The sequence below is a fragment of the Micromys minutus genome, assembly GCF_963924665.1.
Source record: "Micromys minutus genome assembly, chromosome: 14".
Lineage (NCBI taxonomy): Eukaryota > Metazoa > Chordata > Mammalia > Rodentia > Muridae > Micromys > Micromys minutus.
In genome coordinates, this window is record NC_137983.1 from 2,283,887 (window position 1) to 2,311,828 (window position 27,942).

The window sequence follows — 27,942 nt, forward strand, 5'->3', positions numbered from 1 at the left end:
GGGATCTGTGATTGGCGAGGAAGCTGTCAGTCAATTCAGGATCAAGTTCCTGCTCAGGGGCTGAAAGCCGGGACCCAGCACTCAGCAGCAAGGAACCCTGCGCCCTCTTTTGGCCTCCGAGGGCACTGCACTCATGTGGATGTAAACAGATACACAAATAAAAGTAGAATTAATGTGAACAAAACAGTTCTTGGGAGCCAGAGTAACCAGCAGGATGTTGAGTGACTGCAGCTTCGGCTGGTCAGGGTCTGTGGGGAGGCTGCACACTTAACCTGTGCACAGGAGACTGAGTGTGATCCAAGTCAGGAATGACCCCAGCTTCCTAGAGAAGTGGGTCATGGATCTCAAAGGGCATTCAGGGACCTCCAATTCAACTCTGTAGCTCTGAAGTTCCCTGGCCAAGACTGGACTCCAGATACAGAACCTAGAAGCTGGGAGTGTAGCTGGCTGGAGGTGGTGGGGGTGGGGATTGCACCTACCCAGAATCCCCCAATTAGGGGCTAGGAGTGTGGCTTAGAGTAAAACCCTTACCCAGAATTCCCAAGTGAGGGTCTGGAGACATGACTCAGGTGGAACCATGCCTAGTGGTTTTTTGTTTGTTTATATGAATACACTATAACTGTCCTCAGACACCCCAGAAGGGGACACCAGATCTCATGACAGATGGTTGTGAGCCACCATGTGGTTGCTCGGAGTTGAACTCAGTACCTCTGGAAGAGCAGTCAGTGCTCTAACCACTGAGCCATCTCTTCAGCCCCTGCCTAGTGTTATAAACAAGAAAAAGGAAGGCTAGGGCTTGAAACCCTCTTGTTCTCTGGCCTTCCTGACTGCCTCTACTGAGAGGGGGTCCCGGACCATCTCACACACTCACATACCTCGAGGTCTACTTTGTAAGCCCCCTCCTCAGCCTCTGGAAAGTGGGGTCCCAGCAGGTGCCACCAGACTTGTGTCTCCAGCCTTCTCACCTGTGCTTGCAGATTGGTGGTTGATTGCTGCTGATGGCTCTGGGCACCACGTGGCAGGTCACCATCAGCACCCAAGCCTGGAGCTCACCATCCACACCCTGCAGTGCAGGTTTATCTGCTTCCCTGTCCTGATAAAGCCCTGGGAACATGGCACCTCCTGGTAGTTTTAATTTGCTCTCCTGTGGGGTACAGGAAGGCAGGGCACCTTTAAAAACACAAGAGTCCATTTTCTCTGGCCTGGCTTCCCTCCCCCGGCCTCCCAGACGCATGCTTATTTCAGGAGGGCAAGTCCCAGCAATTGGGCAGGGCTCTGGGCAGAGTGTCCTTGCCTGTTTATAATTTCATTAGTATCAGTGATCCCAACCGTTGAGTGAACTTTTGACAGGGAGGTCCAGGCTGAGTCACCTGCATTCTGAGCTGGAGCCAGGGGAGGTGTTTCTGTTAGGGAGCTGAAGTACCTGGTGCATTTCCGGAACATTGTTGCCCCCACAAGATTATCTTCTGTCCCTGACCTGCTTCTTGACTGTGGGTTTTTCTGCCCTGTGACTTTCTCCTGAGCCTGTCACACACAGGTCGGACATTTGTATTGGCTGGTGTCACTCAACAACTCAGCCCCTTCATTCCCTTTTTATGGCTCACTAAACCCCAGTGCCTGTAAACAGGGCTGATGTGACCTCTGGGTGCACTCAGGGAAGGACAATTAGACCGTAGCCAACCCTGGAGCTATACCCACTATGTACTGGTTCAGGAAGCCAGTGGCCAGGACTCACTTTCCAGTTTAGGGACTTCTCCCTCCAACAGGCTGCTAGGGCCTGGAACTCAGAGTTAGGGGTAACTTCAGAGGAAAAGGATGGGTGGGGACACTCTCAAGGGATTGACACCTGAGCCTGGTGTTTAGGAACTGGAGGGCCTACCAACAGGTTTACGGTTCTGGGGTTTTTCTAAGTCTCTCGGCTAACTCTCCTCCCAGCCGAGTGTTTCCTCTCCGGCGGGGAGGGGGGGGGCTCAGCACTGGGGAGCCCCAGCTCCCTCACAGTGGGGTGGGAGAGGGAGATGTAAGGCCCTAAATGAAGGAGGGGTTGGAGAGAGCTAGACTCCGCCAGGGAGGGGTAGGACCGGAGGAGGAAGAGGTCAGGCTGGGAATAGAGGTGTTGACTGGAAGGAGGGGTAGGGTCAAAGTGAATGGGCAGGGCTAAGAAAGAGGGGAAGTGGAGGTGGAGACGTGAACTGTGTGTTGCGAACTCTGGAGGGGTCTAGGGGGAGGGGAGGGGTCACAGTCCGAGTAGGAAGACCAGTGGGGAAGGACCAGGCCACAGTGAAGAACAGGACAGGAAGGGCTGAAGCCAGAGGGAGCCTGCTGGGGCTGAGGGAGGAGGGACTTTCTCCTTGGCCACTCGGAAGCTCTTCTTGCTGGAGGAAGGAATAAGGGAGGGGTGCGGGAAATAGGCTGTGGAAGGCGAGTAGCCAAAAGCCAGGGAGAGGCGGTGGCCCCCGTAAAACCGTGTGGTCTCCGGGACTGTCTGGAGTCGGCGCTAGCGGTGAGTGCCAGGGTCTCGGGTGGGCACGGGGCAAAGTTGGGGTCTGGGGCGCTTTCTAGCTGCACTGCGCTGGAGATGCTTTGCAGCTCCGGCCAAGCTCTTGGAGCCCCGGGTCTCGCCGACACCGCGACCTAGCCCCATTACATTCCAGGATCAGGAGCCCGCGCTTACCCCCAGTTCCCGTCTTCACAGCCCAGCGGCCTCGACTCTGACTCGGTTTTCTCTGTTTGCGTCTGTGAAACCACCGTGTTTTCAGACGACAGGGAATCTTAGTTTTGTCTTCACGCTGACACTGGGGAAACTCCTATGAGAAGCGTTCGCTCTCCCAGCCTCAGTTTCCCTGTATGGGAGTTAGGCTGCGGTGAAGATAAACTGCGAAGCATGATGGCAGCTCAGCGAGTAGTCCTCTATCACCATAGTTAAACTGACAGTTGCTAACCAAGGTTCTGACGATTTGGGGTAATTCCCCCCTCCCTTTTTTTTTTTTTTTTTTTTTTTTTTTTTTTTTTTTTTTTTTTTTTTTTTTTTTCTTTTTCTCCTTTTACTGCGACTGGCTTTGAACATTCTACCTTCCTCCCGAGTGCTCAGTCTCACTTCCTCATCCTGACCTGTCACATCCCCTGGAGTCAGGAAGGGAAGGTGCGGCCGCTTAGGGGACACTAGTTGGTGCCCATCTGGTCAATGTTTGCGCAGCCAGCCCAAGCAGGATCCCCTCCCCTGGGCGTGGCATTTTCTCTCAATGGCTGAGGAGGTTGCAAAGGGCCTGTAAGGGCTCCTAGGGGACGTCTCTGCTGCCCCCTCTGAGGTCCGGAGCCCCGTGTGCCTTTGCTCCCTTCCTCCCTCGTGGAGGGAGACCTGAGCGCCTGGTCCAAGTCCTGGGATGAGCTGATCCCCTGCCTCGGATCCTCTCAGGAGGTGCTAACAGCCCAGCAGGGGTGTGGCTGGGCTCAACGTGTTTACTCTTGTGCCTGTGACATTTATCTTTGATTGAGAAAATCAAAGAGGTTATTGTAATCCTGGTGTAAACGTCGGAAGAGGAGCGAGATAATGGGACCCACTTAGAGGGTGAGGATCTGGGGTGACGCCAGAGGCCAGGCTTATGAGGCTGCTCTGCCTATTGGAAGGGACCTTCCCAGCCTCAGGCTGCTTGTCTGAGAAGTGGGCCCAGGTGGGCTGACAGTTTGCGATCCTGGCTTCTTCCTTCCCGGTTCTTGGGGGGGGGGTGTGGAGGAGGGGCTGACACCCCACACTGAGAGGCCTCAGAGAAGCTGGGGTGTGAAGGCAGGCTGTGCCGCGGCTTGGTTGCTGGGAAGACCTGGCCGAGGCCTCAATAACTTTATCTTTATAGGAACTCTTTTTGTTCTTAAGAATCCCGGCTCCTCGTAAAAAGAAACCTTGCCCAGCTTTAAGGAGCTAGTACAACCCTGATCTGAGCTGATATGGGGTCAGGTGATCAGCTCTCCCTGCACAGCCTGGCGCTGGGTGACAGAGGACCTGGGGACCCCACGCTTGGCTGGGATGCACAGAAGGGACCATTCTAGAAGCTCCCAGTACTATCTGCATCCCTTACTTGGGGAGAATGATCCAGAACTTCTGTTCCTGTCAGTATGCACCCTGATGTCTCTTCGACCTTCTGAAAGCTGCCACCAGGTCGGGGCACAAGGCAGGTTCCACCCAGGGCAAGGGGTGGGGGATGGGGAGAAGCCAGGGGCTCATGAATATTCATGAAGCAATAGCCCAGCACATCATCAAGACGCAGTGTTTGAACCACAAATAGTAATGAGCATTCTGAGGGTCATTAATATTAAGATTGATCTCATTAATATTTAGATAAATCCACTAATATTCTGATGAAACTCATTAACAGCTACAGCATTGCTCTGAAGCAGACTCTGAGCCACTAATCAGGTCACTGGCCTATTCATGTCAACTAGTGGGGTATCGAGTTCAACTTTGATACTCTTATTAGCTAGTGCCCCCAATGTGTCCTCAATGTGAGGGGCTCATGAATATGCAACGAGTAATTAATATGCAGCGGCTCATTAACATTTGGTTAGTTTGTAATTACTGACCAAATTCAGCAACATTGACCCGTCAATTACTTGGTGTCTGGGAACTGTCATGTTCTTCATGTCTGACACATGGTTCATGGCCCTGTGCAAGCTGAACCCCCAGGAACAAGGTTCTGTGCGTAGTTCTCAAACTGTTTAATTTTTGCTTCTATTTCTTGAACAAGATAGTGCAGCAGCTGTGAGTCCCTAGGGCTTAGGGACCGAATATTCTGGAATTAGTCATTGGGTCTCTGGGCACACACCTGTGGCCTATGCTTTTTGAGTTTTGGTTTTTGTTTGTTTTTTGGGACAGGGTTTCTCTGAGTAGCCCTGGCTGTCCTGGAATTTGTCCTCTACACTCACAGAGATCCTCCTATCTGCCTCTGGGACTAGAGGCATGAACTACCAATGCAGTGGGAGAGGGGCAATAAGCCCAGCGCCTGGCACAGCTAGGCAGGAGCTCCACCCCTGAGGCACGCCCCCAGCTCCTCACTAGAAGATTCTAGGCCACCACTCCCCCTTGGCCATGCCCCAGCCTCTCACTACAGGATCCCCTCTGCTGTCCTCAGCCCCACCTCTCCTGCAGACTGTGCTGATATGATGTCTTCTTGGTGTGATTTCCATTTCCAGGGTAGGCAGGATGGCTGAAACACAAGGAAAGACCTGCTGAAGCAGCACAGATTGCTTCCTGATACAAACAGCTCTGGGCAGAACTGGTTTCACAGTGTGGGCAAAGCAGAATCGCCCTTAATCCACACATCTGGAACCTTGCGGCTAGACCTCTTGACACCGTGTCCCACAGTGCCCTGCTGCTGGTGGTGGTGGCAGCTGCATTTACTCACGGTGCTCTGCCCTACCCATCTGTGCAGGTTCCCTCCCAGTGTCCCCAGCCAAAGGCCCAGAGGTTTCTGATCTCCCCATACACATTCTTCAAGGTCCCCTAGCCAGGCCAGTCAGTTAGTTACCTTCTTATCCTGAACCCCTATATTTGTATTTTTAAAAATCTATTTTATGGGTTTTTGTAAAACACTCTTCCATTCCTGATTCCTTCCAACCCACCAGCTCCAGACCGGGGAGAAAGGTTCCAGGAAAGGGGGCGTTGTTCTCTTTCAACTACTTCTGCTGAATAGGTACAAGTCCAGTTTATTTTGTCAGGATATCTCCAACTTCTTGTCAAATTTCTTGTCAAACTGCAACCATAGCAACCAAGAGCAGTCTCTTTCTCCTCCTCCCCCTCCTCCTCCCCCTCCTTTCCCTCCCCCCTCCTCCCCCTCCTCCCCTCCTCCTCCCCTTCCTCCTCCCCTCCTCCTCCCCCTCCTTTTCCTCCCCCCCCTCCTCCCCTCCTCCTCTAGACTCCCACCTTTCTTCCAAGCTCTCTTGTCCCTCTCTGGCCTCTGACATTTATACCTTCTCCAGAGTCCTCAGAATTAAACTGTCTGCAGCTGGCAGAGTCACATCCCTGCTGGGACACACACAAGGCCAATAGTCAGCTATTGTGGCCTGAAGCACCCCCCACCCCACACCCAGGATTTAAAGACAACCCTGTTTTCATAACATAACTGGAATTTTAAAGAAACCAAACCCTCACAACATACCCCCCACATTGTGTGTGTGTGTGTGTGTGTGTCTGTGTATGTGTGTGTGTGTGTGGTTGTGTGTGTGTGTGTGTGTGTGTGTGTGTGTGTGTGTGTGTGTGTGTGTAGGACAGGAATTGCTCTCTGCTTCTCAGCAAGAGGTCTAGCCTAAAGGTTAGGTCAAGCCTAGGTAGTAGGAGAGTCTCTTCCCTGCCTGCAGCTTCTCTCTCTCTCTCTCTCTCTCTCTCTCTTTCTTCCAGCTACTTTTTGTGGGTTCTCCTTGGATTCCTCTCCTCAGAATGTTTTCTCTGGCTCAGCTCAGCTTCTCCGGACACAACTGTCACCAACTGTCTTCCCGGTCTGCCAGCCCGGTCTGCCCTTTCAGCTGTCTCCACCTCTCAGCCTTTCCTCTCACAGCAACTGCCCTTCTATGACCCTACTCTCCTCTCAGCCTGGCTGGCCTTTTTATTTTTTATTTTAATGCTCTTCTGTTCCCAGAATTCCAAGAGGAAGCCAACATTGAAGGCCATAGGTTCCTTTAAAGGGCCAGGCACCCAAAACATATCATCTGAAGTTGCTCAAACTTCTGAAAAACCTGACAGTCTGATGTGTATTCATCAAATGAATGAATGAGTAAACTAATAAATGTATTTCCAACCCATAGCAAGGGGTCTGACGATGTTCATAGAATCTGTCCGTGGCCTGGGCAGACAGTGCAGCTTATGAAGTGTTTCCTTTGTGAAGTGTAGTTAGACTTTCGGAATTTTGGTTTCTTTAAAAGACACAGAAATATTATAAGAATATGTTTTTCATTTTATCCCCAGCTGTGGGATTCTGGGCTGCTTCAGACTGTCCACAGCAGCTGACTATGATTTACCTCGTGCTCTAGCAGGGGTGGGATTTTGCCAGTTGCAGGTGACTTCTGCAACTGTGTGACTTCTGGAATTGTGGGGACTTTTCAGAAGGTGTATGGTTTCCATTGCTGTGAAGAGACACCAAGGCCACAGCAACTCTTATAAAGGACATTTAATCAGGGCTGGCTTATGGTTTTAGACGTTCAGTGCATTATCAAGGCGGGGGCATGACAGAGTCCAGGCAGACGTGGGTCCAAAAGCCGAAAGGAAAAGACTGGGACCCATGTGGCTAGAAGGAGTGTCTCAAAGCCCACCCTCATAGTGACACACTTCCTCCCACAAGGCCACACCTCCTAGTAGTGCTGGGCCAAGCATAATCAAACCTCCACAATATACAAATGTTTAGGCCTAGAGAGGTGGGAGATGGGATGGGTGGGTGTTGTTAGTTACTGTTTGCTAAATAGTCACAAGCAAAGAGGAAATGAGACATCCTGATGGTGAAGATCAAATTTGCCCCAAGAAACTTTAGATAATGTCACCGCTTTTCTTCCTATCCTTTCTTCTCTCCTATCAAGTACTGGGGGTGGGGAGGAGGTGTTGAAAGGATGGTGAAGGTGAAACAAAAAACCCCACAAAGTAGCAAAATGACAGCTACAGTGAAGGCTTTTTACAAGTTAGTACCTGTCTGTGCTAAGATTCCATGGCAGGAGATCTCTGTGGTACTTTCACATGGGGTCCGTCTTGTTATACCTGGAGGTTCAGAGAGGTTAAGCCACTGTGTCAGGGTCACACAGCAGAACCCATGGTGCAGAACCAGGAAGCCAGCCTCTGTCCAGGCACTAGCACAGTGGGTTTGCTTTATGCCTACAGTCTCAAGGATACTTGTTAATGCCCCACACTATCCTAGGTACCACTCAGGAGACCCAAGACTGAGGAAAGGGGCAAGGACCAGCAGTCTTTCAACAAATACTTGTGGCTGGAAATGCTTTGTGTGCTGTGACTTGGGAGTGGCATGGGATCCCTGAGTACCTGCAGACAACATCAGTACACGCTGGGCACACAGCCAGGACCTGGGGTGGGGAGAGGGAAGGGGCAACTTCCAGGAGTAAAGGTGTGCCTCTGAGTGCCAATAGTGTTTGGTAAGTTCTGTTAAAAGTCTGATCTGGCGCCTGTATGCTGCAGCAGCATTCCTTCAGGACTAGAAGACACCACAAACCATACACAGAGGGCTGGGGAGCCCGGGGAGGGGTGGCAGTGCCAGTGAGGGCTGACAGGCCTGGCTAAAACTCTCATCCCAGCACTGCACAGATCCGGTCCATCCTCGGCTACAGACCAAGTTTGAGGTCAGCCTGGGCGTCCTGAAGTTGAGGTCATTCGAGCTGGGGCTGGCAGAATGAGAGTTACCACAGACATCAGGTTCTTTCTGTCCCCGCCTCTGCATCGTGCCCACCAAGGGACCTGAAGGGTCAAGGCGAGGGTTGGGGCGTCAATGGGTTTTGAGGGAGAAATAAATTTCCTGGTAGGATACAGGCGCTCACACATCTTTAGATCCAACACTTAGGAGGCAGAGGCAGGAGGATCTTTCTGAGTTTGAAGCATTTGCTGAAGAAAACTCTGGGGTCGAAGTGGGTTCAAATTCAGCGACAATCAATGCGGGGCGGGGTGGGGGGGAGGGGGAGACGAGGCCGGAACAGCAGGAACTTTCAGATCTTGTGACCTTGCTCTAGGTCCCGCGCCATGCGGCTGCCGTGGCTGCGTCCCGAAGTGAGCCTCCTCCTGGCCTTGGCTGCTTTGCTGCTGTTCCTGACCCGCGAGTCGCCGTCCAGCTGCCCCGACCGCGAGAGGCCCACGGAGCCTGCGGATGACCCCGCGTGGACTCCGGGTCCCCCACGCGCGAACCCCGCCCCGTGCCGGGCCAATCTGTCGGTGTCCGAACACCCGGACTTCGCGGGGCTGCCCTCGCACGTGCGCGACTTCCTGCTCTACCGCCACTGCCGCGACTTCGCGGTGCTGCGGGAGCCGCGGGCGACCAAGTGCGCGCAGCCGGTGTTCCTGCTGCTCGCCATCAAGTCCTCGCCCGCCAACTACGGACGCCGCCAGGTGCTGCGCACGACGTGGGCGCGCGAGAGACGGGTGCGCGGGGCGCCGCTGCGCCGCCTCTTCCTCGTGGGTTCAGACCGCGACCCACAGCAGGCGCGCAAATACGACCGGCTGCTGGAGCTGGAGGCGCGGGAGTACGGCGACATTCTCCAGTGGGATTTCCATGACTCCTTCTTTAACCTGACGCTTAAGCAGGTGGGCGAGGCGTGGGGAGCACGTGAAGTGGGGTTTTGAAGTATGCGTACAAGACCCACTCAGAGAAATCGGGAGGGGGAGGGTTTGCAACAGGGAGGACTTCTGCTGCGTTGCCAGCTCGCAAGTCCGCTCCTGCCCCCACCCATTTCACCTGTAGGTCCTTTTTTTGGAGTGGCAGCGATCCCGCTGTACCAACGCCAGCTTCGTGCTCAACGGGGACGATGACGTGTTCGCGCACACGGACAACATGGTCACCTACCTGCAGGGACACGACCCGGACCAGCACCTCTTCGTGGGACATCTGATCCAGAACGTGGGTCCCATCCGAGTGCCCTGGAGCAAGTACTTCGTCCCGGAGCTGGTGACGGCCGAGGACAGGTACCCGCCCTACTGCGGCGGAGGCGGCTTCCTGCTGTCTCGCTTTACCATGGTCGCGATACGTCGCGCCGCGCGCGTCCTCCCCATCTTCCCCATCGACGACGTGTTCCTGGGCATGTGTTTACAGCAGCAGGGGCTGGTGCCTGGGGCGCACAGTGGAGTACGCACGGCGGGGGTGCAACCCCCTAGCCCGCATGTGTCATCCTTCGACCCCTGCTTCTACCGAGACCTGCTCCTCGTGCACCGCTTCCTGCCCTTCGAGATGCTGCTGATGTGGGATGCGCTGAGCAGCCCCCAGCTCGCCTGCGGCAGGCGGACCCCGGCTTACTGACAGGTTTAGGGGGGGAGGGTTCGACACCTCTGGGCCCCTGTCCTCATTCAGATACAAAGACCGCAAGGAGAGGTTCAAAGTGAAGAGCAGCAAGGTAGATCTGAGGAGTCAACAGGCTGCCGGGCAAACTCCTAAGTATGCTTGGAAGCACTCCTTGTACTGCCCACAGCAAGCATTGTGAATCCAATGTGAGTGGGCTCTGAGTGGCTGCTAAGCGAGAAGTGCTGTGGGCAGAGCCCATGGGGTCAGGCTCCAGCCTCAGACTGGGTCTTGGCCTCTCTCAGGTCTCCAAGGAATTCGGGCAGAGGAACAAGGTAGAATTCAAACTGAGGCGCTCAGAGATCATGACTTAATCTCCCACCAGTGTCCCCCCCAATCAGAGAACCACAGGGGTAGGAATGGTTCTGTGCCCCACAGATGGGGATGGCAGGAAATAAAGTTCGCAAAGGCCGAAGGTGATGGTTTAAACAGTGTGTGATGGGGAAAGGTATGATATAAAGGGAGCCACCTTTTAATTTTATTTATTTAGGAAGGGAGCCGGGTCCTGTCTTCCTCTGAGTGGCTCCTGGGACTTGAACTCAGACCCTCAGGCTTGGCAGTAAGGGCTTCTATTCAGTGAGCCCTCTCGCCAGCCCCTTTCTAGTTTTCAGCACTGTTCACATTTTAACACCATTTGTTCTTCCCCACCTCTCTTTGACTTTCAATATTAACTCAAAAAAAAAAAAAAAAAAAAAAAAAGAAAAGAAAAGAAAAAAGAAAAAGAAAAGAAAAAGAAAGTCACATCTCAAAAAAAGAAAAAAAAAAAAAAAAACAGGTTCACATCTGCTGCGTGGCTCCAGTTCCATCCCCCGACCCCCCATAGCTACTTTATGGTTCTTTTTCTTCCAACCTTGCAATCCCTTAACACCAGATAGCAGAGAAAGAAAATAGAGAAGAAGAAAACAGAAATCCCTGAATAAAGTCTCAACTTGGAAAGGAGGCGATGTTATTGTTAGACTACTTCCTGCTGATCCTGTGGGACAAGTTAGCTGTCAGAACATCTAATTTCTTCTTGTCGTTGCTTCTTCTTCAAGGATGACTACTTGACAAACCTCAACCAACAAAAACAACACACCCTCTGGGTCCTAGCATTTATACACCCTCTAAAGAATCCCCGGATTCCAACCTTCACACAACTGCAGAAACTATCCGTAGCTGCAAAGTCACATCCCTGCTAGAGCACGAGGCAAGTCATAGTCAGCTGCTGTGGGCAGTCTGAAGCAGCCCGTATCCCACACCTAGGATCAAAATGAAAACACTTTCCTATAAGAGTTCTGTGTTTTAAAAGAAGAAACCCAAATTCTCACTGTACTCCCCTATCCATTTTTGAAGTTCTTTCCCAAGGGGCATGGTGGACACAGTGTGGTGAATCTCGGCACATCCCTGCTTCTCTTACTCCCTTCACAGCACACGGAACATTCCAGATCAATCCTGTGTCCCACAGCCTCAAGCCCTGGATAACTTCAGTTCTGATTCCACACTGTCTACCACCTTGTAGTTGTTTTATTTATTCCTTTAGACACAGGGTCTCATGTAGCCCAGGCTGTCCTTGATAGCCAAGACTAACCTATAGAGCCAAGAGATCTTGAACTCTTGATCCCCTGGCCTCCCCAGCTTAGGATGACACTTTGCACTGTACCTGGTATATTTGGTGCTTCAGGGGTGCCAGGTCCCAACCCAGCCTTGTACTGTGCTGTGAGCTTACCCCGTGTACTTCACAGCCTCATAAAGGGCTCCTGACATTCCTTGGTTCCCCCTCGGATCCTGTTGGTGCCTCAGGTTCATGTGTGACCAGAGCAGAGTCACAGCCTGCTGCCTGCCCCTCACCTCCCGCCATATTGCTTTTCCCAGAAATTTTTTTTTATCAAGTTGCTTTTTTATTTAGACTGTTGGGGATTCAGGGACTGTGGGCACAGGTCACGATGGAGCTCCTTAGGGACAGGACCTGTGGCCCTTGGTTTTTGGGATCTATGAATAAACTACAGAGCCTTTCAGGCAATCCGGGGATGTTGCATTGACATCCGGGAGGCGGGGAGCAATTGAGGACGCATGCCCTGAGCTCTGCACCCCTTCAGTGGGGACACAGACCCAGCAGGTCTTGCTGGGAACAGCCAGTGAGACAGCATCGGTGCACAGCGTTGGTCGCCGTGCTGCGGCGCTGGCGCTGAGAAGCCTGGTGAGGAAGCAGCCGATCTAGCTCAGGGTCCTCGTCTGCCACAAGCGTGTGCAGGAGATGTCGTTGCTCCAGCCATTGCAGCAGTTCCCCTGTGGGCAAGCAGAAGTCAGTTTAAGTACCTCCCTGACACCCACCACATTTATTATATGCCCAGAGACAAAGGGGCTCATATAGACCGTCTGCTAAAGACTACAAAACTCTCAGCTGCTGTCCATACCTCCCAACTGTGTGTGCCCATAAGCCTCCCGTGCACCCCAGTTTGTGGTCATGGGAGGGCCAGGTCCCTAGAACTACACGCCTGGGTTTACTCCGTGGTCCCCTGGACAGCATCCTCTGCTTCAGCAGGGGGGCATACATTCCCACATCATCACCCACCACTGCTGTGCACAGGGACCTCTGTCATCTTCTGTCTTCTGGGCCTGGAGGTAGTCCCTGCCCAGATTCCCCAGAGAGGGCCATATCCCAGTGACCCCAGAAATGGAGATGCCGAGACAGGTGAATTCCTGGGACTTTGAAGTAATTGTAGGTTTCCTAGTGAGAGTCTGTCTTTAATGAACAATAATCCAAGTAGGGGCTCACCAGTCAGCTAATTACTCAAGCCTAAGTAAGGCAAGCTCAGTGTGATCCTTGATTACAAGGTTAGTTTGAGTCCAGCCTGGACCTCATGACTCTCCGTCCCAAAAGTTCAAAAAGAGGAAAAAGAAGATGATAATTTTAAAATCCACGAGGACTCCAGTCTTGGTTATCAGGAGCAGGCGCCACTGTGCCCGCGTGTCCCCTCCCAGTTACCCGTGCGTGTCCATCCGCCCCTCCTGTCCCCACTCACAGTCGCGGGTGTCCACAGGTTGTGTGGCCTCGGGTGACCAGCTCGGGCCACCGCACACCTGCACCAGTGCACGCACCAGGTGGTGGCCGCAGAGCTTGGCGCGCGCCTCGGGGGCCTGCGGGGAGCGCAGCGCGGACCCCAGAGCCAGGAGCAGCAGTAGCAGCGGTGCGCGCATGGTGGCGGGAGGCAGCAGGCAGGGCGACTCCTTATAGCCGCCTCGCGCCGCCCACGGGCCTTGAAAGGAACACGGCGAGCAGCACCGAGGTCGAGGCTCTGGTCATGGTCAGGGACTGTGTGTCCAGCTTGGGACCCTGAAGTTCCTCTCCCAGGTGCAGCACTGTGCCAGAAGCCGCCCCCCAACATTTAAAAGAAGCCAAGCGCCCCTCCCCTTTGTAAGGGTGACGCCCATATGTCTTGCAAGCACTGGAAAAGCTGAGGCAGAAGAATTGTTGGAGGCAGTTTGGGCTGTGTAGGAGATGGGAGGAGGTATTTATGACTTGATTTTGTCAAAGAGGGAAATTGAGGCTAGAAAACGGGAGGATACATCTAGATGGTCCCTCTCCTGTCCTTCTCCCTCCGGACTGTTGTGGTGACTGCAGCACTGTCCTGGGGTGCACAGGGCTGGCTCAGCCTAGTTCCAGCCTTGGCCTCTGCCCCCTGCACCGCCTCTGCCCGGAACCAGCTCTCCTGGCAAGCCAAGGACCCCAGCTGGGCAGGACAGAGGTGTCCTTGGGGTCTGGCCAAGACCTCTCTTCTCCCAGCTGTGCCTCCCCCCAGTCCCACACTTTCCCCCCAATACCCTGTAAGTTAGCTCTCCTATACCTCCAACTCCAACCACAAACCAACTTTTCTATTGAATTTATTTATTTATTCATTCAACAAACACTCCCAGAACCCAATCTGTCAGGAGGCCATGCTGAGGCTTCATAGTCCCCAGAAGCCCACAGGCAGGGAGCAAGGGTCAAGAGAGAGTTTGGGGGTCTAGGTGGATTTCTGGCCAGGTCTAGGGTGCTGCTGGGACCTGAGGTTGTGAGTTCTGCAGAAGGTAGACATGCCAGTAAAGCATTTCCAGAGGTGATGACAACGGCAAAGAGCCTGGAGTCACAAGTATAACATCCCCATTCTGGGAAGAAAGAATGATGGGAAGGTGTGACCAGAGGGGATAAAGGGATGCTGGGGCCCAGAGAGGGACAGTTTCCTGCCTGAGGTCGCACAGCTAGATTATAGGAACCAAGCCCACGCTCACCCCTAGCTGCTATCCGGGGTTTCCACGCCACAGCGCGTCCAGCTGGGGGCTCAGGGTGCCAAAGGCTGGTCGGTCCTGCGGGCTGGGCGCCCAGCACAGCTGCATGAGCTCCTGAACCTGGGAGTGGGAAGCAAGGTGGGCGGTTCCTGAGCCGAGAGGCGTGGTTTCCACTCAGTTTAATGGTGCACATCCGAAGTAACCCTACTGTGCTCCATGGCTCTCCATGGCTCCCTGTGGGTCTCTGAACAGAAACTAAGTTTGCCAGTGGCAACCCCTACCCTGGCCTACAGATGGCTAGGATGACAGGCACCCCCCCACCTACTCCACCCCAGCCCACAGCCATGGCTCCTCCAACAGGCGCCATTCATGCCTGGGAGCAGCCTGCGACCCCCCGGAATTATCATGACATAGAGTGCATGCTTGTCTAGCATATGTAAGACCCTGGCTTCAATTCTCAGCACTGTCAAGAATAAGCCAGTGAATAATAAAAGAAACACTAAAATGGAGTTGGGAGCAGTTGTGGTGGCACATGCCTTCCTCTTCTCAGTCCAGGAGAGACTAAGGCAGGAGGATGTCGAGTTCCAGGATACAAGACCTTCCATGAACAAAAATGAAAACCACACTTCTGAAGCCCTTGAAGCTCAGCCTTCCTCATCCTGTAAAGAGTTCCCGGAGTCAGGACCGCTGCTGTCAATCAAGAATGGAAACTGGGGTCCGCCTCCCTCACCTCAGTGGGGCAGGTGGGAGGTGGTGGGAGGCGACGGCCCTCTGCAAGCAGCTCCAGGAGGCGGCAGAGCGGGGGTCCTTCACGCTCAGGCCCCATCATGCGGAGGAACTCCTGCGGGAGAGGAGCAAGTTAGGGCAGAACAGAAGAAAGGGCTGGGGTCAGGAAGGGAGCTGATATCTTGAGGAAGGCCTGAGGGGTCAGGAGGGAGGGCTAGGGGTCAGGACAGGGGCTGGAAGTCCAGAGGGCTGGAGGTCAGAAGGGAGGGCTGGGGTCAGGAGGGAGGGCTGAGAGAAGGATAGGGCAGGCGACGCACAGCAGATGGGCTGCAGCTCTTGTCGCTGTAGGTGAAAAGCTCGTACAGCACCACGCCGAAGCTCCAAACGTCAGATTGGCGAGAGAAGATGTTGTCAGATAGGGACTCCGGGGCGTACCTGAGAGCCGGACAGAGGCGTGGTCAGAAAAGGGTGTGGCCAGAAGATCGTGGGCAGGGTGTGGTCAGGCTGGGGCTAGGAAAGGGGCGTGGTCAGGAACTAGTAGCACCGCCCGCAGAAGGCAGCTGAGAGGATATCTCAGGACCTGAGGGTGTGGCCAGGTTGAGGGCGGTACTTTAAGTGGATAGGACGGGGCTTTGGGCGGGTCAGCATTGGATGATGGGCAGCTGGAAAAGTGCTTGGGCAGATAGGCATGCAGATAAGCATGTTTTCCTAAGGGGAGGAGCCAGCGACCGGAGAGCTGAGTAAGATAGAAGTGAATGACGTTAGAGAGGCGGACCCCATGGAAAGGCGGGTCCGGGTGGAGGGGCGGAGCTAGAAAGGAGAGCCGTGAAGGGCCTGGCTGACTGTGTTCATGAGGGTGGAGCCAGAACAATGAGGGGCGTGGCTAAACAGAGTGGCGCACTCCCAGTTGGGCCGGATACGTCTGTAAAGGTGAGCGCACGGCTACAGGGTTGACTTCTCGTGGGCGGGGCCACTGAGAGGGCAGGGAGGTCGAGGTGGAGCTGGATCTGGACCGGTTTGAGGGAGTGTGGAAGTCTGGGGCTCAGTGGGCGTGGCGTCTGGGGTCTTGGTCTGGTACCAGAAGATGGGGCTTTGGCCCGGCTCGCGGACCACGTAGTAGTCCTTTCCGAGTGGCAGCAGCTTAGCGAGGCCGAAGTCCGCGATCTTCACATGGGCCTCACTCTCCACCAGGATGTTGCGCGCAGCCAGATCACGATGAACGCAGCGGCGCGAGCCCAGGTACTCCATGCCCTGCAGGGGCCGAGATAGCACGTGAGCCGGGGATCCCCGACTCTAGAATACCCATCCAGATCTCCGCGCTGCTCGTACCTTGCAGATCTGCCAGGCGAACAGCAGTAGGCGGTCGGTGTGCAGGCGCGCGCGGTGGCGCTGCAAAAAGTCCCGCAGGCAGCCGCTGGGCAGGTACTCCATCACTAGTCGCAGGCTCTGGCGACCTGCGGACAGCGACATTAGCTCTCGAGCACCTTCGTGCAAGCCCCAGCTATGGAAGCTGAGACTCATGGGGGATAACAGCCTTGCTCAACCGGCCCGGCTGGAAAAGGGTAGAAACGGAACAAGAACTATTCCAGAGCTGCTGCTCCCGCTCACCAGGCCCGTAGCTGACTCCCCGGTACTTGACAATGAAGTCGCTGTGCAGAGCCTTGAGGATCTGAATCTCTTGCTGGAAGTCCCTCTGCTGGTCTGGCCCGCTGTGTTGTAGCTGCTTCACTGCCACCAGGGGTCCCGTATTGTCTCCCAGAGGGTCGTAGCGGCACAGCTCCACGCTGCCGAAGTTGCCCTGTGGGAGGATGAGAGGGCGGTTTCCGCCTGCCCCGCGCCTCCAGCCCCGGCCTGACCATCCAACTCACGCCCCGCCCCGCAGCCCCGCCCCGCAGCCCCGCCCACTCACCTTGCCCAGCAGGGAGATGTACTTAAGGTGTCTTTCCTCGAAGATTGCCGGGTCCTGGCAGGCGTAGAGCTGGGCGCCACCGCACAGCTCATCTCGGGGACTCTGGGTGCCAGGCGTGGGGTCTGAGAGGAGCTCGTAATCTAGGGCGGGATCCCATGAGTAAGTGGGGTATCTTTCTGTTCCTCAACTCCAAACTCAACCTGAATCTCTCTCTCTCTGTGTTATGAGACGCCCACGGGTACTTCGTGGGGAATAGGAACGATCACTGTCCGGGCAAAGGCACACTTTGTGGGACCCCAACGGCTACAGACACAAAGAGGACCCGGGGGATAGAGCCATGCAGTGTTGCCAGCCTGGGACCCAGATACCCTCAGATGAGAACATCATGCTGACAAAATTTAAGAATAACAAAATAAAACCAAATCCTAGCACCCGGGAGGGCGAGGCAGGGAGAAATCCAGTCTGAGAGGCTAGCCTGGGGGTGCACTGTAAAACACCAGCCTGGCCTACATTGCAAAACAAATGCAGATTGAGTCTTAGTCACAGGCTTGTTGCAGCAGCTGTCTTAGCTCACGCTGACTGCTGGACCCAGCAACCTTCCTGGACCCAGCTCGCGGACCCTCCCCGCCCCGGAGCACCTGATGTAACGAGGCCGTTGAGATCTCTGAGGATGGCTCGGAAGGAGGGGCGCTGGCCAGGATCATACGCCATGCACTGTGCGATGAGCCCCGCCAGCTCTGTCCATTTGAGGGCAGGCAGCTGTCCCCGGTCCTCATAGAACTTCAGCTTCTGAAGGGCGAGGGTTCCGTTCGGTGTTGAGATGCCCGTCACGTGGTTTAACCCTACCCTCACGACACCCCTTCACCCCACAAGGTCCAGAAGGCTCTGACCTTGGCGGGCTCCAGCGACGTGATGTGCGCGGGTCCCCCGCTGAACACCTCCCACGTGGTGGCGCCAAAGCCCCACTTATCAGCCTCCAAGCCAAGCGTCTGGGCTCCTTGGAGACACTCGGGGGCCACCCAGGGAATCCTGTCGGTGAGCACTGGAGGACGTGGCAGTGAGAAGGGTCACGGTTACTTTCTGCACAAAGTGCCCCCTTTGCCAACTGCCTGCGCCTGCAGATACAGAGGGCACAGGGTGCAGTCTACTGAGGCCAGCCCGTACTCACTTTCCAGGCTCAGCACAGTTGGGCTGACACCAGGATCACTCAGCTTGATGAAAGGTGGATTCCCATCAACCCCCTCACGAGCCAGGAGCACCTTCCGTGCAGAGACATTGCCATGAGGGAGGCCTTTGTCCTCCTAAGGCACAGGGAAGTGTGGGTGAGTGATCGATGAACAGGTACTATTAAGCAAACTCTTCTGCATCCTTCAGAGCCTGATGCTGCCCAGACAGAACACGCTTTGAAGACATGTGTAACCCTAACCTCCTCTGACACTGGCCATACCCACCCCTACCTTCCCACCGCTTTAGGGACAGTTAAAGCCCCTCACCATTCAAGACACCCCCTCTTCTCGCCACTTTCCATCTCTGAACCCCACCCCTCACTCTTCCTGGCCTCCTCGCTCAGTGCCCCCTCAACCGACACCCATGGCTTCACAGCGCCCTCCCTTGATGCTCTCAACCCTCTGAGCCTGCGCACATCCTGTTCCCTCGATGGTGTGCTTACCGATCTCTACACAAACCACAGAGCCTACTCCCATCTCCCCATCCGTAGAGGAAGCTTCCACGGACACGGACACTCACCAAGTAGTTAAGGGCGTATGCCAACTGCTTGGTCACCTGCAGTTTCCAGCTGGCTGGCACCAGGTGGCCACGCTTTCGCAGGTATGTGTCGATTGCTCCAAGGTACACAAATTCCTGCACCATGATGCCTGGGGACAGGGGGAGAGTGGATTGGTGGTGGCCCAGCAGGCTCTGCCCCCATCTGTCTGTCCCCTGCTCTTAGCTCAGGCTAGACTTCTGTTTCCTATAAGCCCCACTGAATAGACACAACTAAGCCAAGACAGAGGGTCGCAAGGGGGGAGGGGGAGGGGCGATGTTGCATAGCAATTAGCAGCATGGTGGAAAGGGGTGCGTGCCTGGGTGTGGGCCTGGGGTGTGAGGTGGGTACGTATGGGGCATCAGAGGCATGCTGATGGGGCAAGGTGGAGCAGGGGTCAAGGCTGGTGTGGGGTGTGGTACTCACTGTCTCCAGCCATGCAGACTCCGTGCAACAGCACCAGGTGTGGGTAGGATACTTGGCTCATCAAGCTCGCAGCTTCCAGAAAGGACTGGGGACAGAGAGGGGAAGCAGAAGATGTATGAATTCCTCTCCATCAGTCCCCAGTAGGATTCTAACCAGCTCCTGTTGGGCCCAGAGTGGGTGGGAAGTCCCACTAGAAGCTACCTCAAGTCTCTCATGATGTGATGGGCTTGGGGAAGAGCTGAACTTTCACCCTCCCTTGGTCTTGCAGATGTCATGTTCACCATCAGTTGGACATGACAACTGCATGTACACACACATACATACACATACATACACAGACATATACATACATACACAGACATTCACATACATACACAGACATTCACATACATACACAACATACATACACATATACACACAGACATACACACACACAGACATACATACACACACATACATACACACACACACACACACACACACACACACACCATGTTCTTCTCTAGTCTCATGTTGTGTTTTACAGCCAAGCTCGGTGTGGCTACACTCGACTTTGGTTTGATGGCGTCCCACTATGTCCCCTGGTCTGGTATTGAACTTCTACGCTTCAGCAAGCTTCCTGCCAGGTCCCACTCCATGCAGTTACGCATGGCCTTCTTTCCCGGTCCCTGCCGCACCTCCATGCAGTTCTGGTGTCTGGAGTCCATGACCTTCAGGAGGACTTCCGTGTCATGTGTCTCACCATCCACGACCTCCTGCCTGCAGCCTCGGAAGATCTTGGTAAAAGAGCCATGACCCAGGTTCTCGTGCTGTGGGGAGAGATACCCAGGCAGGAACAGTTGATGGTGGCTTCCATGTTCTCCAACAAGGTCCCCAGCCCTGGATTCCACTCTGGGGACCCTTACCCACTCCAGGCTATCTACTGGGATCGTGTGGAAGCTCAGCTGCGTCAGGGCACAGCAGGATGAGGAACGGCTAGGGGCAGGTGCGGGGGTGCAGCCCCTTCGTACCACGATCAAATTGGACTTTTCTGGGTGGCAAGAAAGCAAAGGTCAGAGGTCAGGAGCAAAGGTTTCTGAGATTTAGACTCCCCATTCTAGGCCTGGAGCACCCCCAAAAGTTGCTTCTGAGATGCAGATTTGGGGCTGATTTGAAAGCTGCCTCCAGGCTGCCAAGGTCTGTGTCAGCCAGGACACCACAGTGGGGACACGTGTCCCAGCAGGGTCTCGCCTTAGTGACATTCACCCATGAGAAGAAGTGAGAGATGGTGGCCAACTGAAAATAACCAACTCCATGTCTGAAGACTGTCTCCAAAGTTGTGTTCTCTGTCCTAATCGCCTTGGTCCTTGGCTGCTTGGGGGAGAAAAACCGACTCACCCTTGGGTCTGGGGGCGCAGCAAGATATGAGGTTCAGGGCAGTGCCGTCTACGCGCAGCCCAGAATGCCAGCAGGCTGCAAGCAGCTCCCGCAGGCTTCTGTGCGGCTGGCTGAGGCCAACCAGGGAGAAAGCCCCACTGGAGTCCTGGCGGATGAGGCAGCCCTTGTAGTCAGGGCCAAGAGGAGTCTGCAAAGAGGACCTCGACCTGAACCAGGTGTGAAGCAGAAGCCCCACCCCTTCCTGGAAGACTATATACCTCAGTTCTGTCTCCAACCTCTGTGGATGCTGCCCCCCACCCCCACCCCTTCCTGGAATGTGTTCCCTGAGCTTTTTTACATTCTTAAAACTACATTCATTTATGTGTGTTTCTGTGTAGATACATGTGGAGTTCAGAGGACAACTTATGGGTGTCATTCTGCCCTTTCACCTGTGAACACCGTGGGTGAAATTTGTGTTCTCAGGCTCGGTGGAAAAAACTTTCCACCCTGAGACGACTCCCCATTCACACACGTTGTTTGATGCATAATTTCTCTATGTAGCTCAGGCTGGCCTGGAAACTTGATCCTGCCTCGGTCTTTTAAATTCTAGGATTACAGGCCAGTATTCTTCAAGGAAAAATGGAAACTCCTCTTTCTGTCCCAGCACAGGTGTCACCTCCCCCAGGAAGCCATCCTGGCACCAGCAGTGAACCAACCTGCACACAGGCAGTAAGAAGAAAGCTGTCGTAGTCCTGCGGGCTGCGTCGGAGAATGTAGGAGCCCGGGAGGGAGCCAGCCGCCTTCAGCTTGTGGATGGCAAAATCTAACCTAGACCAGAACAGGAGCAAGGTCCAACTCAGACAGTTTCCAGTCTCCGCTGTCCATCACCATCCCGCTGTGACCCCAGCTTCTCACGTGATGGGACCATGGCAGAGCTCAGCCTCCTCCTCCAGCAGCCGTGGCGGGGCCACCTCCTTGCAGAAGTAATGTCTGGAATCGCAGGTCAGGCGAAAGTACCCATCCACGAGGGCCACGAAGGACAGCGCCTCAGGCAGCCCAGGGAACTCGGCTTCCTGCGCAGGAGAACTGTCAGTAACAACGGAGCCCACCCGCTCCCAGGGTCAGCAGCAGAACAACGGGTGCCAAGACCCACCAGGATGTGACCGTCTATTCTGGTGACGGTGACCAGCCGGTGTTCCCCTGCCGGACCCACGCGTGGTGCCTGCTTGATGCTGACATCCACGATTTCGGGAAAGTCACAGAAGGTCTGGAAAAGCTGAGGAAGAAAGGACAGACCTGATCCAGCACAGCCTCCGGTTCTTCCTCCTTCCCACCTCCACTTACTGGGGACGGAGTTGGGGGTGGGAGGAACTAAGACTGGCCTGGTCAGGTCACGCCCACCAACCCAATCCAGACTATCCCTCTCTGTCAGGCCCCGCCCACTAACTAGTCCCACGCCTCTCGCCACGCCCCCCAGGTCCTGTCCCTGGTTGCTCCACCCCCGACACGCCTCTAATTAACCCCACCCCCCGTCGTGCAGCCAGTCCCGCCCCGACTGGTCTCTTTCCTGATTGGTTCCTCCTGAAAGGCTTCTTTACTAGCTGCCACACCTCCCAGCAGATCCCGCTCCTTAAGACCGGGTCCCAGCACCTCCTGGTCCCCGGAGCTCCAGGCGATGCCGTTGCCCCCCGCCACACGCAGGAACCCCGGCTCCTCCTGGGCGCCCGGGAGCCCCACGCGGAAGGCCTCGGTGGTGGCCGCTGGGTGCAGCCGCTCCAGGTCCAGGATGTACTTAGCCATGAGCGCGTAGCGGTCGGCCTGGCAGGCGATTACGCGGCGCAGCCCCTGGACCACGGTCCTGCGGATGCGCCTGCGTGTCACGAAGCTCTGGCCCTGAATTAGGTCGCGCAGGCTGGGCGGCAGACAGGCTTTGTAACTGTGGGTGAGGGACATGCGGAGCTCTTAGGGTGGGGAGGGGGCCCGAAGGATACAGGAGACATACATTGGGGACCTTTTCGTCAGGGGCAGGCTGACGGAGGGTTTGGGTGCCGAAGTCGACATTGGGAAGGAGGTATGTGTAGGAATTCGATAGGGAAAATGATAGGACCCCAGGTCCGCAGCCAAAGGAAATCACGGAGAGGTGGCCCCAGGGCCTCACCTGACAGTCTTCAGCAGCTCTCCTGGCCGCTGGACCTGCGCACGAGCCATCTGGGCCAGGTCCAGCACGGCTAGGCTCAGGAACTCTCCCTGGTCCTTCAGGCTAAGGCCCACTGGGAGGCGCCCACTCACCAGGTCATTGCGGTGCTGGGTCAGCCACAGGAGGGTGGTTAGGTTAGGAGGTTCTGTCCTGGGAGCTGGGATGCTGTTGCCTTGGGGTCCCCCATCCCTCGGTTGAACCTTCCCCACAGAAGAATACCAACCTGGGCAAAGAGGTGTTCTAAAACATGTAAATCAAGGATGGCACTGGTCAAATCTTTGCGCAGCCCAAAGCGGTGACATGTCTCCAGCCCAAACCAGTCAGGGAAATAAAAGCTGTGGGTTCCAGAAGGGAGTGGTCTACTCAGGTCTGGCTTCCCAGAGCCCAAGTTGGGTCACTGAAGTGTCGAACGGCCTACAGCAAACAGCCCGACTGTACGTTGATGTCAAGGCGATATATGATTGGACAGTCGAGTGGGGCGGGGACAAAGTTTTTGTAAGGCGGGAGAGAGGAGGAAGGAAGAGATTCAACTCGGAGCTGGAGAAGGAGGATCTAGATCCGGGTGGTCTTAATTGGTGATAGGTAGATATATTATTCTTAACGGTTTCTATAGATTGTCTTATCTAGGTGGGCGTTTTATATCTTTGTCAACTGGTTGTAAGCTTATTGAATGTGTGGATGGATTGTGGATTGAGAATTTAACGTATAAATCTGATTGATAAATTACAGCTTATTGAGTCGTGATTTTACTAGGTAGTTAGGAGTTTATACCTTAACTACCAGAGGACGGTTGTTAGGAGTATGAGCGGAGTCCATGGCAGGGAGCCGGGATAGGCTGGACTTCTAGAGCCCTGACTTTACCCAGTAGCTGGAACCAAAGAGTTTGCGGCTAGGTGAGAGCCTCCGGGAGAGATACTAATCCGAGATAAATTATGATTAGTTCCATTACTTCTAGAGTCAGTCCTCTGGTGCCGGAACCGGCTCTAGAGACCAGCGTGGTGAGAGGCCACACTAGAGCGGCTCCTGGACCACCTGGGTCTGAGAGTACTTGGGGACAGTGTGGAGCCACTGAGATAGATACCTCACAGTGCCATGTGGCCCTAACGGTGCCGGCACTAGCTCGGGATAAAAGGTTACCACTTTTTATTTTTACGACAACTAACTTCTCTGGTCTCAAGAGACTCTACTATAGACTGAATAGAAATACTACGCTGAAGAGAAATAGAGGGGCTCACTTCCTACCGTAGCCTGTAGGCCAAGACTTGAGTGTCCATGTCTTCTACGGAGAAGATGTGGCTTGGGGGGAACCAGCAAGACAAGTCCTCGGTGGCCAGAGCAAAGAGCGGATGGTAAACAGGCAGGATGCCTGAAGGGATGGGTCCATCATCAGTCATCAACCAACAACACAGGCCGAGCCCAGGATCCTCCCTTACCAAACTCCTATGCACCCCTCAAAGCCCAAGCGCTCCTTTTCCCAACTGATGTTCCTCAGCCACAAATAAGTGGGCTGGTCATCTAGGGACCCACTCACCACAGGCCTTGGCAGCCCGCACACACAGATCCTCAGCCAGGTAGTCCCCAAAAGAGAATGACAGTCGCTGGGGAGGCCCAGGTCCCCGGGGAGGAAGGAGTATGTGCAGAGCTCCTGCTTCTGAGGAGGAGAGGCTGCAAGAGCGCTGAGGGATCAGAGGCGTCTCCTCACTCGGAGGTGCCATGACGAGAACCTGGAGAGTCAGAAGGTGTGACTGAAAGAGGGAAGAGGAGCCACATGCCCCCAAGTGACAGACAAGCTGGGGACTCGGTGTCTTCCGGTCTATGCACTTCTCAGCACCCCAGCAGACAACACCAATTGATTGATCCACAAGCCTCCATATCCTAGCCAGCCAAGCCAGTATCCCAGGCAGGCATGAGCAATTGATGGCAGATATAGAAACAGGCCTGAACAGGAAGCAGAGGTGTTTAGAGGGATGGGGACAGCTGTCTTACTCCCTATGGGTCTAAAGGTCACAGGATCATCTGGGTGGGAACCAGAAGCTTCTGTGATGGATGCCCTGCACATGAGTCTGTGGACAACTCAGGGGACTGTGTTGTCTCCCAATCCTTTCTAGTCTCTCTTCAGCCCACTTAATCCCAAATCCAACATCTATTTTATGCTCCTCTTTGGTCCTTACTGCAGGGAGGTTCCCAGCAGAGGCCTACATGCAAATATGCCTCCCACCCCTCAGAACTGCTGAGGGCCGGGGCCTGAGCATGTGAGAAAAGACAGAAAATAGCCCCTCAGCTGCTCAGACCACAGTCCGCAAGGTCAGGGAGGTGTCTCACAACCAAGTCCAAAGAGTTCTACCTCCAAAGCTCACACGGTGGAAAGGGTGCACCGACGCATGTGCACCCCTCCCATAATAAACAACAAAAGTAGGCATACTTATTACCAGAAAACTCCAGAAGTGAAGGCAGAAAGTTAGAAGTCCAAGGCCAGTCTGGGTTGCCTGAGACTGAATTTTTTTTTAAAATAAAAAAATCTGGGAAGGCAGTGGTGGTGTATGCCCTTAATCCCAGCATTCAGGAGTCAGAGGTAGGTGAATCGAATCTTGAGTTCAAGGTCAGCCTGAGCTACAGCGTGAATTCCAGGATTACACAGAGAAACCCTGTCTCAAATCAAGAACTTAAAAAAGTCATTAACCCATTACCAGAAGTGGTGGTACAGACCAGTTCAAGGTCAGACCCTGTCTCAAGAAGCAAATTAGGGTGGCCAAGATGGCTTAGGGAAAAAAGGCGCTTGCCACCAAGTCTGCTGGTCCCCAGGATTCACATGGTGGAAGAATCCAGCAAGTTGTCCTCTGACCTCCGAACGTGTGCAAAGCACACTCACACAGAATAAAACAGATTAAAATGTTATAAAAGTATAAAACCATCACCATCACCACCACCACCACCACCACCACCACCGTCTTTCCCCAATTTTGTTGCTCCTGGGAAAACTGCAGGAGGATTGCTATGAGTTTGGGGCTACATAGTGACTTCCAGGCCAGCAGGGCTACGGACGGAGAGCCAGCCTCAAAATGTAAGACATAAAACAACAACGCAGATACAAATATTAAAGAATTATGAGATTATACCAAAAGAAAAGTTCGGGGCCCTTTACCTCCCGCTCCTAGGACCAAAGGGTGGGGGCGGGGAGGCCGTGGCGCATGCGCGCTGCGGAACCGCCAGTGCGGTGTCTAGGCAGCGTCCCGCTCCCGCTCCCGCGCCCGCTCCCCCGCGCCCTGCAGCCGCGCCCCGCACTCCTACCTGCAGCCTCGCGGAGGCAGGGGGCAGTCAGGGCTGCGACAGGAAAGTCCCTGCTCCTTCCTGTGCGGCCCCTGAGCTTCCTGGCCGCCGTCATTTACGGAAAGTCAGGGCGCCCTGGGGGCGGGGCGGGGCAGGAGGCCGGGGTGGGGGGTGGGAGACTAAAATCCGGTGCCGCTGGGCACCTTTCTGGGGTAGGAGCAGGGCAGAGACAGAAAGGAAGGGGTGTTGCTGGGGACCTGAGTTCACACACACATTGCCACTCCCGCCCCAGGCTCCTGTCCATGTGTGTCCTTGGAGCCACTTGGACCTGCGCGGGCCGGGACCTGCTGCGGCCAGCACACACTTCAGGCTTCAGTTTCCACTCCGCCCCCAACCTTTAACCTCCAAAAAGACACTCTGAGTAATGTTAAAAAATTACAGGCAGAAAAAAAACCCAAACCTCTGGGTCGCCCAGTCCTAATGAGCTAAGAGGGGCCTTTTCCTGGGAAGCCCGCCTGCATGCTGCGCGTGCTCCCACTTCCTCTGAAAACCTCGCCTTCTATTCTACTCAAAAGCTATGAGATGGGGCCTGCGAAATGGCTGAGGGGTGTAGGCTATCGCCACACAGACTGGTTTGAGTTCCATCACTGGGACCCACAGGGACAGCCTGGAGGATTCTGAAAAGGCCTCAGGGTGATGGCAGAAGTCAGTCCTCCATCCCTGGCTCTGCTGACATCTTCAGATTCCTAATAGGCTGAGGACCCACTTGTGGCCCACACCCTGGTGCCTCCGTTTACCCATCTGTCACCAGTGGGCCTGCTGCATGGAGCAGAACTAAGAGTGATCCCCGGGAGAAGGAATTGTGCAGCTGTGATCCCCTAAAGCACACCAAGTTCTGTTCCCAGATGTCTCTCCGGGTGCCTCAGAGCATTTTAATTGCCGCACACAGCAGGTTAGGCCTCTTGGGCTGCCAATCCGTCTGGGAGGGGATGAAATGTGGAAACACGCCAGGAATGGAAACATGAAGTGATAGCAGGTGTGATGCGGAGGATGAGGCAGAAGATTGACAGAACAAACCAAGATGTGCCACCCAGCTCACTGGTAGCACCCTGTCTAGAATCCCCCAGTAAGGGGGCTGGGGGCGTGGCTCAGGGGTGGAGCCCTACCTAGAATCCCCCAGTGAGGGGCTGGGGCGTGGCTCAGGGGTGGAGCCCTGCCTAGAATCCCCCAATGAGAGGGCTGGGGCGTGGCTCAGGGGTGGAGCCCTGCCTAGAATCCCCCAGTGAGAGGGCTGGGGCGTGGCTCAGGGGTGGAGCCCTGCCTAGAATCCCCCAGTGAGGGGCTGGGGGCGTGGCTCAGGGGTGGAGCCCTGCCTAGAATCCCCCAGTGAGAGGGCTGGGGCGTGGCTCAGGGGTGGAGCACTTGTATAAGCACAAGTACCTGAGATTTCATCCCAGTTACCATGTAAAAAAGCTGGATAGAGACAGGAGGATGGCTGGGTCTTGTTGGCCACCAGTATAGCTCCAGGCAGTGAGAGACCCTGTTTCAAGGGAAGAAGGCAGAGGGTGACACAGTGGGACAGAAGACATCTTTCTCTGGCCTTACCCATATAGGACATGAAGAAGACATCAGCACGGCCTTGGTTAGGCATGGTGGCACATGTGTGACATTCTCACCACTCAGGCCATGCAGGAGGATTGCTGCCAGTCTGAGGCAAGCCTGGTCTACATGGTAAGTCTGAGGCAAACCTGGTCTACATAGTAAGTTTCAGACCAGCTCAGGCTATACAACTAACCCTTGTGCTACCAAATAAATTAAAATTTTTTAAAGAAGATAAAGGTACCTGTTGTGTTCTATCACAGAAAGTTCAAAGCACATGGAACATAGCAACACTTGTGAGAGCAAGAAGAAGAAAACCAAAGGAATTAAATTTGGGGGAAGCAAGAGGGCAATGGGAGCCTGCAGGGCCTGTAACCCCCCCCCATTCCATCCTGAAGTAACCTCACCTCTGCCTTACTGATGATAGCTA

General features: G+C 54.6%; 3 protein-coding genes across 4 annotated transcripts; 1 reads left to right on the plus strand and 2 right to left on the minus strand.

The window, feature by feature from the left end:
• The first annotated feature begins 2,380 nt into the window (after nt 1-2,380).
• B3GNT3 (UDP-GlcNAc:betaGal beta-1,3-N-acetylglucosaminyltransferase 3) lies at nt 2,381-10,650 on the plus strand. Its single transcript, XM_080928940.1, has 3 exons — nt 2,381-2,503; nt 8,710-9,277; nt 9,435-10,650. The coding sequence occupies exons 2-3, from the start codon at nt 8,720-8,722 to the stop codon at nt 9,984-9,986; spliced, it is 1,110 nt and encodes a 369-aa protein (XP_080785066.1). The 5' UTR covers nt 2,381-2,503; nt 8,710-8,719; the 3' UTR covers nt 9,987-10,650.
• Nucleotides 10,651-11,957: 1,307 nt separating this feature from the next.
• Nucleotides 11,958-13,797, minus strand: INSL3 (insulin like 3). Its single transcript, XM_080928402.1, has 2 exons — nt 13,028-13,797; nt 11,958-12,290 (listed from the first exon to the last, which is right to left on the minus strand). Exons 1-2 carry the CDS (start codon nt 13,200-13,202, stop codon nt 12,097-12,099), a joined length of 369 nt encoding a protein of 122 aa, XP_080784528.1. The 5' UTR covers nt 13,203-13,797; the 3' UTR covers nt 11,958-12,096.
• Nucleotides 12,157-26,002, minus strand: JAK3 (Janus kinase 3). 2 transcript variants are annotated; one of them, XM_080928400.1, is made up of 25 exons: nt 25,935-26,002; nt 24,178-24,370; nt 23,889-24,012; nt 22,870-22,981; nt 22,608-22,753; nt 22,100-22,385; nt 21,603-21,725; nt 21,365-21,522; nt 21,166-21,277; nt 20,471-20,657; nt 19,999-20,123; nt 19,771-19,902; nt 19,094-19,178; nt 18,652-18,779; nt 18,074-18,206; nt 17,796-17,947; nt 17,544-17,694; nt 16,906-17,045; nt 16,605-16,794; nt 16,326-16,450; nt 16,075-16,247; nt 15,314-15,431; nt 15,001-15,111; nt 14,274-14,390; nt 12,157-12,290 (listed from the first exon to the last, which is right to left on the minus strand). In XM_080928400.1, the coding sequence occupies exons 2-24, from the start codon at nt 24,359-24,361 to the stop codon at nt 14,283-14,285; spliced, it is 3,303 nt and encodes a 1,100-aa protein (XP_080784526.1). In that variant the 5' UTR covers nt 24,362-24,370; nt 25,935-26,002; the 3' UTR covers nt 12,157-12,290; nt 14,274-14,282. The 2 variants fall into 2 exon arrangements, with proteins under 2 accessions (XP_080784526.1, XP_080784527.1); XM_080928401.1 differs by lacking the exon at nt 12,157-12,290 and adding an exon at nt 13,897-14,150.
• Between the last annotated feature and the right edge of the window lie 1,940 nt (nt 26,003-27,942).